Source organism: Charadrius vociferus, unplaced genomic scaffold (genome assembly GCF_000708025.1).
Source record: "Charadrius vociferus isolate BGI_N301 unplaced genomic scaffold, ASM70802v2 scaffold325, whole genome shotgun sequence".
NCBI lineage: Eukaryota > Metazoa > Chordata > Aves > Charadriiformes > Charadriidae > Charadrius > Charadrius vociferus.
The window spans coordinates 2,880,274-2,900,002 of NW_009648526.1; the positions used below are offsets into that span (position 1 = coordinate 2,880,274).

A 19,729-nucleotide genomic window follows, 5' to 3' on the forward strand; every position below is an offset into this window, starting at 1 on the left:
AATTAATGCCTCATTTTCTGCCAGTTGCTATTGATTACTCATTCAGGGTCCCTTTGTTCTCAAAATGGTAACACTGTATTTCACATTACTATTTGATGATATTCTCAGGATGAGATTCTTTAACAACATGCTGATAATTGCAAACATATCTCTAGAATTTAAATTTAAAATGAATTTACATCATATGTCAGTGTTTTTCCAAATTCAGCTCCTACTTTGGAGTGCATATTCATTACAGTTTCCAAAGATTGGAGATTTGAGTAAAGTGAAATTCAACACTTTATGTCTTGTTTATATTTTTGGCTTAAGCTGCATTAGGTGGAACTCGGGTGAATGGTCTTTTGCAGCCCAAACCTCTGTACTGTCCTCGTATCTCAGAGAGCGATTATTTGTGAATGTTTTAATTTTGTGCCAGGTTTTCCTTTGGAATCACAGTAACAACACATGCGACATAGCTGGGGCATTTTGCAAGTTTAGCAGAGTTTGACTTCTCCGTTTTCTGACATTCACTTAAACTAGCTCATGCAAATTGTCAGGTTTATCTAGAAGGCAAATAATGTGAAATATTAAGACGCATTATATATATGCTTTGAGTCATCCAAATGGCTCACTGAATAAAAGGACATGTACATGAAACTTCTGCTCTGGCCAGTGCAGCATTTCAAGTTTGTAGTAAGGCAAGGAATGCACTTACCATCTGCTCTACGTAATTCTGAGAAACAGAGAAAGGCCAGATGAGTTTGTCTATGACTATGTGGTGGGATAATGGAAGGATTTGATTGAGATGAGTGCTCTTGCATTACTTTAGTCTTACAAAATAACATATCTAAGCTCCCAATTTTGGAGTAAACACTTAAGTACCTTAGAAAAACCAACCCAAAACACAACAAAAAACCCAAACTTTTGACAGTTTTCCCGCCTTAAATAGGGGACAGCGTGACTACTGGGACTAAAAGCATAAACTTTTTGAAAAGGAAGCTAATGCAAAAGAACTAGGAAGAATAAAATCTACTTGACTAGTTTATTGGGGGGGGGCTGGTTTCAAGATCTAAGTTTGCAGTTGGTAGGTTGCAGCTCTCATTTCACTGCCAAAGCAGCCTGCCTGACTTGTTTGGGGGGGGCTGGTTTCAAGATCTAAGTTTGCAGTTGGTAGGTTGCAGCTCTCATTTCACTGCCAAAGCAGCCTGCCTTATTATGCCCGCACAATGGCCCTGTCATAATCAGTTGCATATAATGGGCTAATGCTTTTATTCTCAACCATATTATTCTTTTGATAGAAAATAATGAATAATGTAAAGGCACACACTTGTATTTGGATGAAACTATTGCATAGTTTGGCTATGGCTACGCTAGCAAAATCTGAGTTCTTCGAGTGTTTGCTAGTACATTTGCATTTAAAAAGTGAATGAGATTTAGACCAAGAAGCACAAGGCTAACTGCCTATAACAAATACATTTTTGAAAAGTAGAACCTTGTATACGATAGTGTAGTGTATGAAGTGTGTTTGTTAAAAATGTTTAATTTTGCAGGGTTTCTTGGCTTCACTATGTATATGTAGCCTAAATGCGGGAGAGCTGCGAGGAATATTACAGAAGGACATCTGTAGGCCTTTACTTGTCCATGTTTCTTTTTTTATATCAAAGTAAGAAAATCAAAGATGTGTTTACCAACATATTAGAGTTCTGCTGGCCAGTCTCCTAGAAGTTCATTGAAGGCAGAGCAGTATTTTGGCATCAAATTATATCTCTGGGATTCTAAGGATTCATAGAGTTGGGCTGTGAGAAAGAAAACTTCCAAAGCAGTCAAACTCTTTCTTACTTTTATGCTCAGATTCTTTGAAAGAAACCGTTTAAAAACCATTTTAAAATATGTTGAGTAAGGAGCTTTTTTTTATCTCAGACCTACCACTTTGATACAAGCATATGGTTGATTAGCTTGCTGGTTTGAATGGAAGCTAACTTTGCATGCATGCGAGTGCGGCTGCAATGCACTTATTTGTTTTCTGTGACAAAGGTGCATAAATACACCCCCCCATTGTAGATACGATTCTTTCCCCCCCACCTCAGCCTTGCGATGTTTGAATAGATGACTCCCCTGCATTTCGTTTTTATGAGAACACTTTTTAGGAAAAGGCCTCTTTTAAAGCATTTGTCTAGATAGCAGCCCTTGTAAAAGCCTTTAGTTTTGGGGTCAGGCCGTGCCATTTCCCCGGAGGCTGTCAAAACTGTTGCTTGGTTTTGCTGAAGGGGATACATTTGAAAAGTAAAGCAGTCATGTTTACCTCTTTTTCTCTGTTCTCTTTGGAATCAGGCTTGCTGTGCTCTTAGTTGATTGCAATAAAAGCCTTTTTAATTTTGTTTTCTTTCTTTTTTTTTAGGTTGCTTATTGAACACACATTCCTTACAGAAAATATTGCTTTAAATAAATTCTCGTTTATCATGAAGCTGGAAATATGTCTTATAAAATCCAAAGAGGCAAATTTTTAAGGGTGATGCCTGTTTATTTATAACAGTAACGCAGACAGGACTCGGCAGCGTTCAGGAGAGTAACCAGTCATTGATTATTCTTTAGTAATTGGATCTGTGCTTGGCAGATGAGGTTCGGAGCGAGCGTGAACATTCTCTGTGGAGAATGCTGCAAACTACGTATGTAAGCGATCTGCCTCTGTGCAGGGACCTTGGGCACTTAGTCAGGTGAAGCTTGAGGCTGATAACATAAAGCCTTTTTCCTATTCTCAGTGGTATTTTGTATTCCTTTCTTTATCAGATGCCCTTAGGAAAGGATCAGTCCTAATCAATATTGCTTCTCAATTGGTTCAGACAGGCAGAAAAATCAATAAGCTGAACTAATGACATCTTTTTTTTTTATTATTATTTTTTTTAAGACTGAGGAACAATTATAAAATTTTAAACAGATGCTTCATTTGATTGTGGGAATGGTAGAAGAGGGTTGTGTGTTTGGGGGTTTTTTTGCCTCCTTTTTTTTAATTAATAAAAAATTCTTACCCAAACACAATATAGATCAGGAAACTTGTTTAGAGTATGTTGCGTAGCTTGAGATTTACTGGGTATGTATTACATTACTTATACACTTCCTTTATGTTGCAGTAGCCCTGCTGCTTTGAAATTCAGGGTCCGATGAAAATGTCAAGAACTGGAATGCTTAGAACAAAAGTAAGGGTGGCAAATGTCATGAGGTAAAGGTTGGAGGTTAAGTCTGGAAAAGTTATAGACACATGCCTTTTGAATGGCTCGGTAGAAGTCAATTTAAGAGTTTTTACTGAGTGGTTTGGTTGGGTTTTTTTGTCATCTGCTGCCCCTTCCCCGTAGTGACTAGAGGAACAGAGGGACTAAGAACCCTCCCACCCCTTGGTTTGGAGGAGTCCAGGTGGATCCCGGTGCATTTCCACAATCACTGCCAATGATGAAAAGGAGATGCTGTGGGGAGCAGGGAGGGTTGTCTTTAAGGTGAACGGGACGTGGTTCCTAACTGTGTTTGACAGCTGCTCTGAGTGAGCAGGGGCTAGAGCAGACGGCCTCCAGAGGTTCCCTGCCAGCCTCAGCCGTCCTGAGACTCTGTGAGTGGGACCTTGCTTTGGCTGCTTGAAATGATGACTATCACAATGCTTCCTCCCCTGCCCCACGGGCTACTCAAAGAAGTTTTGAAGTTTTCTTTCAGTCCCACGTATTCTTGGGCTGAAGGTCAAGTCTCAGGCTGAGCGCGGAACTGGTTTCGTTGCTTACTTTGGATGGAGCTGGTTTGGAGGAACTGCTTTTCACAAAACGTTGCCGAGGTTTCCTGCACAGCATTCACCACTAAAACTCTAATAAATGTCTAGAATAGCATCTTTGCTAAATTCAGGCTTACACTATGTAAGCCAGATATTCTGATAATAATAATGTTTTCTGCAAAGCAACAAACTCTGAACTGTTTGTCAAAGGCAAAATTAGCAAATCTTGAAGCGGTCTATAAGCAGAATTTTTTCCCCTCATGTATTTTCCGTATACTTTGTTTAAAGATCAATTCACTCATAATATGACATTTATGTTAACAATTCTCATTTAAAGACTATTTTATTGTAAGAATAAGAATGAAGAAACTGAGTCATGGGGGAACTTTTTATTTGTATGCCTCAACATCTTTAATCATTATTAACTTTGTTCTTCAAACTGTGTGATAGATTTGTAAGAAATTGTTAACGCTTCTGGGCCCTCCTTTAGTTTGTAACAGGGCAACTCTGTCACATCCCACTCTTTTCAATTAAAATACAAGATTTTCATGCTCAAATTAGTCATCAGACAAATAAAAGCTAGAATTGTTAGTAGCGATATGATGCAAAACCATTTATCTGGAGAAATGCACTCGAGGTCATTGCTTATTTTAGATACAGTCTGTAATTTTGTATGAACTCTGGATTTTCTGCTAATCCCAGTGCATTGCAAGTTAGAAGGGATTTAGTTACCTTAGCGAGAGCCATGTGAGTTAGCCTCATCTTTCACGAGTCATCACACCAAAAGAACCAGCTTGAATGATATGATCCAAAAAATACATTTGTTTATGAATACCTTATCTGACAATTAAAATGTTGGCGCAGTGTGGATGTAGGCAAAACCTAACTGTTGTCCTGCCAGCCGACAGCGTGCTTTACACCTTTGTAAGGGTAGGTAATGCACTAGGTAATGACCGAGGATGAAGAAATCACATCCCTTGTTTCTGGAAACCACTGGTTCCATGGTGACCTTAAAACACTGTCTGATTTGGCAGATATTGAAAGCAAAGTGTCTTTAGTGATGTGTAACGCGGAGTGGACGCTGCTGCGTGCAAGAGCCGGGAGCGGAGCGGCGGTGAATGCGTTTTTACTGCCTGCTAGCATTACGTTTTCTGTACAAACAGTTCTGTGGGTTTCACTCCACGTCTGGGGATTTTCGGACTAAAACAATGCTCAGCATAGTATGAACCATGGAAAAACGATGTTCTTGTAAATCACCAACGTTCATTTCAGTTTCACAGAAGAAATCCAAGTAACGTGAGGCCAAACAATATATAATGCACTTAAGTGTTTAGAATGTTTTTGTTTTTACTGCATGAAAAGGGAACAAAAAGGGTAGGGTTCAACTATGTTGTTGGTTTGAAGGTTTCAAAATGTCATAATTTTTTATGTTTTGTGCATTAATCTAATCTGTTATCTCTTGTGTCTGCGTTTGATTTTGGGGGGCAATTATTCCATGTTTTTATGAATGTAATATAAGTGTGGATTTTTAAGTATGTGCTAAAACCTAATGTCACACTATAAACTCTTAGCAGTTTTTATCAATTATGTTTATATTGTGTAATAGAAAAGGTGTTACACTGCAAACTAACCAAAGTATTATGATTTTTCTTTAGAATTTTTTTTTGTTTGTTTTAAACTGAAATGGTTATGTTTTTTGGAGGCTCACAGCCAAACTTGCTCTGCCTTTCTGGATTATGCTATAGTATATTCTCTGAATACTAATTTTAAGAAGTCAACATTTTTCTGAACTCTAAGACCTTCTTCACTGAAAGCCCAGTAAATTCCACTAAATGCCAAGAGCAGTATGTGTGGTTAATAGTTTGTTAGCCTGATGTATTAACAGCTGGCTTACTATAGAGCTTAATTTTACTTTTCTCTGAATATTTTGCAGTCTAGTCTGCTTCGGTCAGATATGGGGCTTGGAAGTCCAGGTCAGCTGTCATCCTCGGGAAAACCTGGAACGCCCTACTACCCGTTTTCTGGCACAAATCAGCGCCGAAGACCACTTCATGACTCACCAGCTCTTGGTGAGTAATATAGACAGTTTTACGCTTTTGTTCATGATGCGTTTCTGCAGACTTTATTTTGACAGTTCATTTTATATAGCGGAGATTGGTCTGTACTGAGCAACTCAAATTACAGCAAACTGCTATATAAGAGAGAAACTGTAATTATTAACATTTTCTTTGAAACGCTAGTTTGGATTCAACACTGGTCAGTATTGCTTATAAAACAAACAAGAAACTCCAATAAACCCCTTAATTGCAAAAGCAATAATGACAGATGGATAGGAACGGATGACCAGCTGAGTGCCCTTAACCCATGCCATCATTAACTCCTGGAAATGCCTGACCCTGAGGTCATTACCATTATTTAGAAGGGGAAAGACACAAAGGGGAAACAATTATCCTTTTATATGCTAAAAGTAACTTTATTTGGGGCAATATATAGTTCATTGTAATTGGTTCAACATGCCTTTAAAGTTCTTAGCAATTGGATACTAGTAGTTTATCCTAAAATCAAACTATTTTGCAAAATATGCAGGCAGGAACTTGCTTAAAATTGTTATAATCCTATGACAATATTTTATTCTGGAGATACTTAGAGATAAATGGAATTTTCCTACTCAGTTGTAGTCAGTGGTGGTAATATTTCATCTCTGTAAAGACTTTCTATTGAATTAGGGAATCAAGAATAAGCCAGCTGTTCTATCGTTTCTGCTGGAAGACTATCCCGAATAATTGGGTGTGCAAGCTTTAAAAAATCAGTTTTGGTACAAAAAGAGAGACTGTAACCTAATATCCTAGTTTAAAGCTACCATATTTCAATGTTAACATGTTATGTCACTAGGACTACTCTAGTTATATGCTTATTTTTTTAAATGCCCCTCATTCTGTATAGCACTTCTATTCCGTAATAAAATCTTGTTTGTTGGAACCATGTAACTTAAACCATACTTTAGCCAAAATAAGATTTCATCAAATGCAAATTCTTTCTTGAAGTAACTGTAGCATTGACTAGAACTGCAAACTCCTTGGGCATGAAAATAGTCCTGAACATGCTTGAAATTGTTTTTTAAGTCTTTATTTATGAAAATACGACTTTGGAACTTTACCTATATATATGTGTGTGTATATATACATGTATGAGATTTAAAATACTGGTTTTGTGTAACTTTTTAACCTGTTGTCAAGACAACTGCTGTTTAATCTGGGGTTGTCTGTCTTTACAAATATTTTTGTAAGTATTTATGTTCCTCCGAATATGAGAATATAAGCGCAGAAGTTCTTCAGATCCATTTCAGAAGAAGAATAGTCTGAGGAGAGTTCAGTTGAAATTGTTTGCCGCTTGGAAGGGTGTTTGAACTTCAATTAAAAAAAGGGTTAAAAAATAAATAACGATGATGATGATAATAACAATAGCAACTTTTAGCCCCCGTTGAATCTGTTTTAGTGAGAAGCTACTATTACAGTACCCTGCTGTTAGAGCGTGACTTTGGGTGCTGGAGAGAGGGATACTGGCGCAGACAGGCAGGTCATGGTGTGAAGCAGTCATTGAGGGAGAGTCCTTTAAAAGAGGAACTCAAGGAGTATAAACCTGTTCAAACTGGTAAAGGGGTGACATTCTTCTTTCTGTCGTGGCTGCATCTAGGGGACTGTAACCCGGGACAGGGCAGGTGGTGGTTACAAATCTATGGAAATGTTTTTCCAGAAATGCCAGGAAAAGTGCACTTTTATCTTGAGTCTTGTTTTCAATGGCCTGAGAAAGTATGTCTGAAATATTTATATTATTTTAATGGACTAGTTAAATGTTACAGAACTGCTGCCTGAGAATTTAAAGGAAAGTCAAATTATAGCCATTTTATCCCCAAGATGGAATTGTCTGACCAGGATTTTAACAAAACCTCTCTTTAACTTTGCTACTAAAGTTCATTGAAACCAACCGGTGTTCCTTTCCAGGGACTTCGAGTGCCGTGCAAATATCTCTTCCAGAAGTCCTTTTATTTTCTTTTCAAACATGCCCTGTGGAGAGTGATCAGAGTAAAGATATCCAGCAGTTATTCTCACCTTGTCTCACCTTTATCTTGTCGTATCACATAATAAATATTAAATGTTCTGAATGAAAATAGAAAAATAGGAGTTCTTTATTTTAAATGAAGACTCAATCCGTCAACTGTAGAACTGGTAATCTTGCCAGATACTCCTCTTCAGAACATCAGTTAACTTCTAATTTGCATGCGTACTGTTCAGATTAATTTTATTAGCTGACTAAAGTGGTTCAGATTCTTTATTTAGGTAGTGAAATTGCTGGGTGCTTTTGTGATGTTACAATAGTTATTGGTGGAAGGAAGGAGGTATCATACTTCCAACTTTACTATTCCATGCAAATTTGAGTTATATTGCCTTAAGAAAAGCAACTAGGTCATTGGATTTGCTGTTTATTTACAACCTTGGTACAGTCTAAAAGCTATAGAAATTTATGTCATGTTAGTATTTTTAGAGTATAAATCATACTTTAACATGTCATAAATTCCTTTTTGATAGTTCTGTCTTTACTCTGAAGTGCAGAAAGGGAAAGCGTTTCTCTCGCTAATCAGTCCCATTTTCTTCCTTCTCTATCTCAAAGTCTTACTTTGTTTCTTAGCAAGTGTATGAGGGCATCAGTGTACCCTCCTAGGAATAACTGTTTTCCTTATGGAAAGGATTGAAAGTCATTATTTAGCAAAGCTTTATTGTAGAGAAGAACTTCGGTATGTTACATATTTAAGCACATTCTTGTATTGATGTGAAAGACAAATTTCTTTGGCACAGAATAAAAAATGCATGAAACTGGAAAATAAGAAATCCATTGTGGAAAGAAAAAACTGTAGCGTAGCTATTTATTCTTTCTCATCTGTAATGTAGATACTTGATGAAATGTTGTTTTTCTGTGTACAGATCCTCTACAGACAAAGAAAGTAAGAAAGGTGCCCCCTGGTTTGCCTTCTTCTGTAAGTACTACGTTTCTTACTCATAGTAATCTAATCGGACTCAAATTGCGCTCTCTTTACCTGACATCCATACAAATTACTTAACTTCAGCATTAGGAAGGCGATGCGCTGGACATGAACAGCTAGGTGAGGTAATTAGGAGTGGGTCTGGAGGACTAAATCCACATTTGATGTAGAATTTTTAGGTTTCATAGCAGTGATTTGTAGCTTGCTCATATGCTCCTACCCACTTGTCCCTGTCATTTGAATTCCTCTCTTGGGAAGAGAGCTGGGCCAGGAGCTGTCAAAGAAGATCTCCTGTACAGGTCTTTTGATGTTTAATTAGTCATTATGTTGCTGAACAGGAGGACAGACAGAGATTAATAGCTGAGAATCTTAGAAATTTACATTTGTAATAATCCCAGTGGAGCTGAAGACATTAAGATTCGGAGGACATGTACAGCTCAGCTTGCCTCAGTAGGACTGAGGTTATTAATATGCATAAATCACCGAGTCAGATGTTCATTGTGAAGCCCTGGTGGATTTTAAAGCCTTCATTAAGCCTTTCCTAACTTCAGCCTAGCATCAGGAAAGCTTTCAAGCAACTAGTTTGTTGATCCCTCTTTGCTTGAAAATTTATCCTTCGAGAATAAAGGGCTTTGATGAAGAAGGTTGGAAGGGTTTTGGTGGAAAAATCATTAATGGCTGTGATAATCTAATGCTATAGGGTTGTTTTGTGGTGTTAAATATGCTTTATTCTTAAAAGGAAGAAAATTGTTTATAAACGAATCTGCATTAGAAAATCCACGTGAAGTGAAAAATCCCCCGGGAAGCGCAGGACAGAATTATTCCCCCTGCGCAGACCGCGCGGGCGGGGGGCTCGGGGGGTCCAGCCCTTTGTTGTGGAAATGGTGTCGGGCTCTCCGTGGCAGCACGCAGCCCGTGGGCGCAGGTGCGCTGAGCTCGGTCATAACTCGGGGCCGCGTAGGCTGAATAGAACACACGGGAATATCGCGGCAGCAAAGCGGGTCGGATCTGGGTATTTTGTATTGAGTCTGGAGTACGGGTGGTGTCTTCTGGTCCTTGCAGCTCCCCTGTTCTCTCCTCCCTCCCTCTGCTCACGGTGAGATATACATATATATATATATATACACGCAGAAGCCGGGATGTGAAATCCTGGGTTTTTTTCCCGTACGTGCAGATGGAGCTGCGATAGCGCAGCCTGCCCGGGGCAGCTGTGCTCTGAACCTGCACCTACCTGGGAGCCAGGCCTGCAGCTGCAGGCACTCTGAAAAGCTTTTGCTTGCATAAGCACTTGGGCCCCACTAGAGGCTGAATAGCTGCTTGATAAACAAAATGAACACAATGCCTCAAATCATTATTCCCGAGGCCAGGAATATTCTTCTTCTTCCTTCTCCCCCCCTTCTTTTTTTTTTTTTTTTTTTTTTCCCCTTCAGCAGCAGCTAAAAATAGTTTGGCAATTTACATTTTAACAGTTGCGTGTTATGTAGGGTGGCTTTACAGTCTAGCAGATGATTTCTGCTAGATTAACAAAAATATATTTAAAATGTCAGGGAAGCTAAAACACATAGCGGTGCAATTTTCACGTAATTTATTACTGTAATTCTAGGTGAGTAATAAAGCTTACATTACACGTTTAATATTTAGTAGCATCAGCCAGGTAAAGAGATCATTTTAGCGAATGAAAAATTTCTCTCATTTCTCTTACTAGGCTTTAATTTTAAAAAGCAATATTTTTCAAATGGTCTTAATTTAATTCTTCTCCTCCGAGAAAAGTGGAGACAACAAAATGCCTATAAATTTTATTTGTATTAACATTGTACCAATCTGCGCAATAAAATACAGTTACTGAGAATAATCGATGATTGCGATGATGCAATTTTTAAGTACTGTTTCTCTGTATTTCAGTATTGAATAAAGCCTTGAAGTAAAATGACGTATGATAAAAAAAACTGATATGAGATATTATGTTTGAGAGATGACACAAAACTAAATTTCACTGAGCATCATAGGAAATTTAAATTGAGTAGATCATTATGTAAGCATTGTCTTTACTTCAAATATACCTTGGTAAGATGTCAGAATGTATTGTGGGAAAGATAAAAATTGTTTTAGCTAATAGGTAATGCAGAGAAGTTTAATTATAATACGGAAAGTCACAAGAAAGATGATACTTCTGTGTCATACAAATCTGGATTTTTTTTAATTTTTCAGTTTCTAAAAGATTTTCTCCAATGTTTTTCTGTTAGCATAGGGTTACCATGTCAACAGATACTCAACAGTAATTTAATTTCCTAGATAACTGTAATTTTTTAAGAAATCGTGATTATTTAAAAAAAAATAATCTTCCTCTAGTTTGTTTTTTTTCTGTTGGATTTTTGTTACTTTCTGAAATTACTTGCTTTGAGGTTTATCTTTCTTCATGTGTTTTTATCAGGGTTTAAAGTAAAAATAGTTACAGAGAAAAGTGCTAATGAATTGTTTAGTTACTTTCTGGACTGCACCTCAATCTGAGCTTGTCCTTTTACTGTCGAAATGCACCAGGCAAATGCATTTTTAAGTTGCCCTGTTGTAAATCTCTAAGCGGTGAGTCATTGCCCAAAACATTTTGAATGTTGACATGCAAGCATTTATGTTAAACTACAACTACTAAATTTAAAGCCTTGTAGGGAGGATATAAACTAAAAAATCAGTGGTTTATTTTTTTCTTGGTTAGCTCAAGCCAGGCTTGAGTGAACAGAAAGATTATGATGTGCTGTTTATATTGGGGGGGGGGGGGGGGAACTGTTCAGTGAGTTACGTTCTCTTCAGGTATTCAAAACTGCTGTATTTCTGAGAATTTTTCTGATGGTAGGAGTTGCCTTTACTAAGCCAAAAAACTAATAACATCATGTGACTTGAAACCAGTTGTAGCTAATCGGTGGGGCTGTGTTAGGAAGAGGAGAGCCATCAGGGTTTTCAAAGAGCTCTTCAGCCTGCAGAGGGAGAAGAAAGAAAAGTAAGTCTCCCTTGGAAATGCAGAGGCAGATTGCCATCTGATTATGGACAGCTATGAGCAGAAACATACTATTTACATGTGTAGTCAGAAAATATTTCAAACTAATATTTATGATTAGTACCATAATCAGTGGCTATCACGTGGTCATAATTCTAAGAAAAAGAACGTGAATATCTGTCGTCAATTCTTTTGCCATTTAATTAGTCTCATGTCAGAGAAATAACCTGAAATACATCACGTCTGTTGATTTTTGTAGCAGAAAATCAGCTGTGATGCACAGGCACATATATCCAAATTTTTTGTGTGTGTAGTGCTATTTCTAATAACTATTTTGAGTATTTTAGACTTTCCACAGTGCCTGAGACTATCAGTTAAGATTGAACTTCAGATTGCCACTTATTTAATGAGAGATTGTGAAATGAATATTTTCATTTAAGAAAATTTATAACTTCATTGTAGAGGTTCCTCATATATCACCCTCTATAGTATTTGTATAGTCCATGGGTGCTGATTTATTGCAAGAATTCTTTATGAAGCAAAGCTGGAGAAAACTTGGTTTGCATGCATAGAACTACCTCCCAAACATTTAAGGCACTTTTCTTTTTGGTATCATGCTAGTCTTTTTAAGACTGAGCTTGAGAAATATATTTCAAGAGATGTCTTGTAAAGATACCGACAGTACCAGAAGAAAAAGAATAGATCTTAACTCCCTTCCGTGCTCCCTCCTTCCTCTACCCCTCCTGAAGGGTAAAAGGAGATTATTTGAAATGGCAGAGTGGAAAGGATCCAGTCCTCTAAGTGTTTATCTGAAACCCAGTTTTTGAGACTTTAATGTTTAGATTTTGTTAAATATAATATAACATTCACCATGCTGAGCGGGCTTCCTTTAGAGAATGATCCTCAGTATTAGCAAGTTCAAAGTGCATTGAAGTAGCCTTGTGTAAAGCAACATCCTTGGAATACTTCTTATGAAGTCTGTGGCTCTGAATAAAAACTTTGGAGCATCCTGGGTAGTAGATACTTTGAGTGATGTTTAACTGACTTTCTAGTGGGACTTTTTTTTTTTAGTAAGATTTGTTCCCACTGGCCAGAAATAGTGTCAAAATGTAAAAAGCAGCATTTAGTTTGTTCTGAGCTGTTCTGAATTGCCTTGCGCAGTCAAGTGATACATTCAGCTGTCACTTGTCTTTAGTATCTAACACTCTCCAAGGCAGCAGTAACTCGCCTGACCCTTGTCTCTGATGCCGTGCTGTGTTTTAGAAGGCAATTTTAAATAACAAAACTGAGCAAAGAAATCCTTATGGATAATGCAACACAGAACTTGTGATTTCTTCCTCGTGACTCCATCTTCCATCTTCCCTTCTTCTGCTTTGTTCTCGTTCTTTGGCACCTGATTCCAGGGACATAGTTTTCAGGGACTTCTCTGTACTCCTTTTTAAGTTCATGTGTGAGCTTGGACAAAAAGCAAACATACCAAACATCCATCCCCTAAATTATGTTACAAATCAAGTGAAAGTGTTTCTTTGAGATGTTTGTTATGCTTATTAAGAAAAAGACATGGCTTTCAGGTAACATTATTGAGGGTTTTCAGTATGGCCTTTATTTGAAATCTTTCTGAAAAGAGCAGTAAACTCAGATTATAGCATCCCACCCGCTCTTTGCTATAGGAGAACATTTAGCTGTCATTAAACAACTAAGTGGTCCATTGCGAGGTCCTGCTGTGAGAGTTCACATTGAGTTCTTGCAGAATTAGGGTGAAGATACTTAAGTAACCCTCTCTTAATAGCATTTGGGGTTTTCTAAGTTGCAGTCAGATCAGTTTTCCAAACAAACTATCCTGTCGTTTGTGGGGAACTATTGTGAGGTTGCTTAATTAAGAGATCTTCTCTGAAAAACCTACATATACATACATGAGGGATATATAATGATGTCAAGCTATTTCTCGATGTTTGGATTTACTGGAGATACTTTGTGAAGTTATCACAACATATCAAAATGAGCATATTAGGTGCTCTTAAATTAGAGTGTAGACTGCATAAAAGAACCTTAAATCTCTGCATAGTTCTAAAACCGTTATCTGAAAAAATAACATGACTGAATTGCAGCACGTGTAATTGAGGGAGAAGTTATGTGGAATTGCTGCAACTTCTGCTGTACCTCAAAGATTAATGTGTCCAATACCATAAATTAGTATGTTGTTTTATAACAATAGATAAGGATTAAAGCTTTTTTGAACACTATTTCTTAATATCTTTTGCTTGCTAATACTTGTGGGTTTGGTGGGAAGGCTCTTGGACTCCCTGGAAAAGAAAGCAAGTCCTGGAGGTTTAGTTATGGGATTTCATACCATTTAGACTGATAGCTAGGAAGAGTTCAGTGTCTTTTCTTTCTGTAGGGAAGTAGTAGGCGGATTCCTAACGGAGGATGACAGAAGGATTCCTCATTTGGCTTTTGATAGCTCGCTCAGCTTCATTTGCAAAAGAATTTTTCCAAGCAGCAAGTTGGAGTACAAAAGAAGGGGGGAGATGCGAGGAAATAGATGCTGAGGAACAACTGGCACTCTGCATTTTGACACGCAATCATCTAAAGCGTCTCCAACTCGGAGTCATTTAATAAATTCAAAAAGCGTGTGTGTGTTGCTGTCGTAGGCTGGGCTCAGGTTTTGACTGTGGAGCCACCTACAGGGAGATCACCCGAGTGCAGGGGTAGCTGCTTGGTTTTGGTGAGGGGAGAAAGTGAAAAAAACACTGTTCTTCAGTAATGAAATAAAAGTTAAATGATACTAAGGTTGGGCCAGCAGAGGGACCCCTTAATCACTTTTTAATTTTTCAAATAAATTTTCTTGGCCATATTGAGTTGATGTGAAAAGATTTGTAATTTGGGGAGTATTCTGCAAGTTTCAGTAATACAGCCTTGCTAATTAATTTCAGGTTCTAAAATTCTTTTAAGGTCTGTAGGTTTTTAGATTGGGTAGGTTTTTTAGCACATTTTGGGATGATGATTATCTGGCTTCTGCTGGGATAATTTATTGCCTCAGGATAATAAACATGTTTGTTTACTTTTTAATGCAGATATGGGTAGTTAAGACCGTCATACAGAGACTTTCAAACCTTAATCACTTAATATTTTCAGCAAAATAATAAAACTTTCTGAAATTGAGCAATATCCTATCAAAGTTGTATTTGAAAGATTTTGAAACAAGTTTTAAAACCTCCTCAAATTGTTTTGTGTTCGATTCTGAAGAATGTGATATACAGCACGTTTTTACCCATTCTTTCTGTTCTAGTAAAATATTTACATAAAACTTAAACATTTGAAATCCAACATCATTTCAAAAATTACTGGAAGATAAGCTTCCTAGTTGTAGTTTCCAACTAAAAAAAAAAAAATATTTTTTTATCCATATCTGTCATAGGTAACTGGAGTTTTTTGGGGAAAAAAACCCAAACAAACAAAAAACCCTCTAAAAGTAATGGATAGTAAATAATATCAATTTCATTAGTATTTGTTGTCTGTTCCCTACCCTTTCAAACTGTCCCCTCTTCCCTGGTTGTAGTAATACGAATGTTAAATGTGAAGTTAAAGACAAACCTTTTGAACAGGAAAACCACTGAACTATTTTAGCTCTTGTATAGATGAGTAAATTAATTTGTTTAAAACATCTTCCTTTTGGATATTGAGGGTGTTTTGCCTATGAAATTTGCTCCAATGGGTTATTTTAAGTTGTCTTCCATACAATTATTCTGCTCTGTCTTTGCCGATCAGCATACTTGGTGGTTGGTTAACAACAGAAGGCTATGCTTCCAGGATTTTAAAAGAAATTAACATTCATTTAACTGATGAATTAAACAGAGGACGGTATAGTAAACAATGTGTTTTCCCCTTAAAACAGCCAGGTTTGCTTCTTAAGGCTTGAAATTGTGTCTGTTCTGACAGCTGCATTACGCATGATGATCAAGGCATCCTTTATCCATGATCCTAACTCTGGCCTCGCTATAGTTAATCATCATAAATGTTTGGGTTTAAAATAAGTTATATTGGGAGCTCTGAGATGCCTAGAATTTTTTTTTTCTGAATTGTTCCAAGAGAAGCAGTTCAAAGTTACTATGTGTATTTTAATTAGCAACAGTTTTTTTAGTGTTGGACTAATTTTCTATTAATTTGTCTTTTATCCTCTATTCCCCATTCCTTGCCTTTATTTCAGTGGGGTGTCAGTTGGGGTCTGTCACTCCTGTTCAGGTTTCGGTTTTCTTAGAACTGGTACAAACTTAATCTCTTGTGAAACTTCTGTTCCTCTGTTGAATATGGTTGAAATTGATAATAAGTTCCAACCTTGGACAGAGTGGGGAGGAACAGAGGGACTGGTAGGGCAGTTGCCTTCGCCTTATTTCCAAAGTGAGCAGGCTAACCTAGCCTCTAAGAAATTAAAATGGGCATTAGGAAGAACAGCAGAATTGGTGCCTCCATCTAAAGCAGGTTTGGGCTCTTCCCGAGTTACCATGTGTCCAGCAGGACTGAAGCCCGCTTTCCACGAAGGGAGTCGTGATACTTGGGTTTACCTTTCATGATTGCTTTTGTTGGTGAAAAAGGAACTTGAATTTCTGGTTGCATATAATTAATTGTAGAAGTTTTTGCTGCTTGTTGTGTCTGAATAGACCCATTTAAAATAATAAAACTGATTAAAAGCAATAACCTTTTTAAAGTATTTTGCTATTTCAGTCTCATGATGGAATACATTTGACCAGAGGATGGCTCCCATCCGTTGAGACAGTTACATAATTATCTTTCAGATGGTATAATTTTCAGTGATCTGGAGAAATTATGTTTATTTTTTATAAATTCAAATGATGGGTTACAGATGCTTATTGTGGTTTTGCTTTGCAGCTCTGACAAGTTGGACAAAAATGTATTTCACACAAAAGTTTGTTTTCAGGGAGAATGTGGCTCATTCACAAAATCTCTTGGTCTTAAAACAATCTTTGAAAATATTCTCCTACAGGTAGCTAGGTTTATTATTAGGTCAGTATTTCGCTCTGCGTCAGCTTTCATAATCTCTTTACATACTTTAGAAACAGGCAGTTTATTGTTTTTGACACACAGTACAGGGTCATGAGTGGAAACAATTCGGGCTACAAAGTGCATGTCAGTTCAGTGCTCCTCTGCTGACGGCATGTCTGTCTGAAATCAAGTTTAAAAAATTGGCCCTGTCTCCAGCTGACTTGTTTTGTCAGGCTGAGTCATAAGATTAACCCTTGACTTGTCACCAAGGAAAAATGGAGTAAACAACTGTACCCAGTACAGTATCGCTGATCCAGCTATGATTCATTGCACTGTAACATGATTCTCTTAAGAAAACAAATTTCGGAGCAGCTGTTGCTTGGCTTAAATGGGGATTATAAAAATTGCAACCACAAAACAAAAACGTACTTTGGACTTCAGGAGCTTTTGGAATAGTTATCTGGTAGTAGTTCCTGCAAATACTGCAAGTTACTGGTAACGACATCGCCATTTTTTGAGCTTTGTTTCAAATTCTTCCATTTTAGGTTTATTTTTCATCTATTCTGGTGAAAGTAAATTTCTGTGGGTTTGATATGCTTGATGGAATTACAGTTCGATCCTGTAAGGGGAATCGATGTAGCCAGTGTCCTGTGAGAAACAATGTTTTCGTTCAGTAAACGTAGAGGAGACAGAGTGATAAATTGCAAGTATTGTACGCTAAAATTTTATTCCCACCGATGTAACTGAGGGTAGGACAACTAATTCCCTTTTTGGTAAAATGAAATTGTTGTCCTTTTGATTTGTGGGGGAGTAACTCAGGAGCAAATTCATTTATTGACTCATTATGGAGGTACCAGTCTTTAAACTACTTTGTCTACAAACAGACAGCATCTGCAGTGGCGTTACTCAGTTTTATTGATCATATTGTTGCCGTTGTCTTACCCATGTGATGATGCACAACATCAATGATTTCCTGATAAATGTTAATTGTGGTAGTAAATACTGCCAGTCAATATGACCTATACATTTTTTGCTACAGTTGCTCTGTACAAGTACAGGGCAGTTGCAATGCGGAGAAGCCCTCCCCCAGCGCTACACAGTAAACTTAGTTTTTTCTGCTGTATGTTTTAACCTTTTTTCCAATTGCTTCAAATGTGGGTGGATACTGCTGATTATTTGAGAGGGGGCTTGGTCATGTTCTTCGTCTCAAATACAACTATTTTGAAAATTGAGCATGTGCACATGGGGGTGCAGTAGCAATTACAACTATGTTGATGATAGTCTTTACTTCAAAGAACCAGCTCCAGTTACCCTGGAAGTATTTTTAATGGTTTAAAAGTTTGTGTGTTTGAATTTTTTCGGAAAAAAATAAGGTTCTCTTAGTCCTTCAACTCTTGCAAGCTGAAAGCTCCTTTTCCAGTGTTGAAGGCTTTTTTTCTGAATTGTATATTAGTCTGAATTAGTGATTTTTTTAAACTAATGTGCCATGAGAAGTAGCACATGCAAAGATCTGAAGACCTTTTAGCATATCTCGTCTGTAGAATCCTCAACGTTAGTGAGAAGCTTTAAGGAATGACATTGTTAACTGCAAATCAAAGCTTCTTACGGGCTCTCTGGGGGCTGAAATGGGTCTTTGTGGTCCCTGGGGGAAGAAGGGAGCCGCAAGTCACTCTGCAGGCCTGGCCATTTAATAGTCTGAAGTACAGTGATGTTCTTTTTTGCAGCTGCTGCTGCTCCTTTTGTATTGGAGAAGAGTTCAGTTCAGATATCGTTAGCTTTACTGCATGCTTAAATAGTTCTGGATGTGTAGTTTGACTTGCAGTAAAAACGAGAGTGTTCTTCAGCTGATGTAAACTTCAGGCTGTATTTGCCAGCCTACTCTGAGCACAGTAGTCTCCTAATGGGCTGAAAGAGTTCACTGAAAAGGCATTTGAAGCTGGAGGTGTCAATAGTTCTTGTTTGTATGTGTATATTTACAGACAGTGCTTACCTCCTGAGATAATGGGCATCATACAGAAGACGCACTAAGATTTTTATCTGACCATAGTATTCTACCGTAGTCAGTTTGTCACCCTTGTGGGTCTTTTTGGCTCAGAAGATTTCCCTGACACACAAGGTGCTGGGAGAATGAACCAAATTTCTGCAACTCGCTCTCTTTCCTTGTAAATCGCTGAGTTGAACTTTGCCTTTTTTTTTTTTTTTTTTTTCCCTTATCCTGAGGTATTTTCCTGAGTTTGTCAGGAGGGAGGCAGGGAGAATTCACAGCATTGGCAGTTGACACAGTTAGAGGTGGAGAAATGCGGGTTTGCTTTAACCTTTTTTTTCCTGGACTGAAACCTCTATCTGACTTGTCGGGAGCTCAGTTAATAACCAACTGCATTCATATGTAGAAAATAATAATAAAAAAAAAATCTACACCTTATTAAGAGTTAATGTTAGTTAATGCCACTGTTTGGTGAAGAACGCAAAAACTTACCTGGCACACATAATGTGTGGGTATTGAGGGATTTTTGTGCTGGAAGTTGCAGTCTGTTTGCTGTAGTGTATAATTCACATTTTTGTGATGTGCCAAAGTTGTTGGGGTCCCCCCCCTCTTTTCTTCCCTTTCTTTTACAGGCCCCAAATCTCTCTCTTTCATACAAAAATGTATTATGCAATATAAAGGGAGTCTGGGCTCGTGTTTCCAAAGGACCATCTTTGGAACTCTGTGTACTGGATCTTACAGACTGATTTTGGACGATTCCATAAAGTGGAAATATTTACCGGATTACTCTTCTTTAAGCCGAGCGTTTTACGTGCGCGTTGCCTTTGTGCCAGGGTGGCATCCTCCGCAGCCTGCCCGGCCTGGGGCGGGCGCTGGGGCAGCCCCGCTCCCCGGGGCTGTGGGAGGCGTTTGCCGAAGTTGGGAGCAACTTCGGGCCGAGCCAGATGGCCGTTGTGGCCGGAGCCGCGTCAAGCAGCGCCTCCCCTC

The 19,729-nt window shown here is 38.0% G+C and overlaps 1 protein-coding gene across 1 annotated transcript in view; it reads left to right on the plus strand.

The window, feature by feature from the left end:
• TCF12 (transcription factor 12) overlaps nucleotides 1-19,729 on the plus strand; it is a 168,248-nt gene that overhangs the window by 107,421 nt on the left and 41,098 nt on the right. Inside the window, exons 5-6 of the mRNA XM_009885736.1 lie at nucleotides 5,664-5,799; nucleotides 8,710-8,762. Of these exons, the coding sequence (XP_009884038.1) occupies nucleotides 5,664-5,799; nucleotides 8,710-8,762 (189 nt within the window). The remainder of the gene's footprint in view (nucleotides 1-5,663; nucleotides 5,800-8,709; nucleotides 8,763-19,729) is intronic.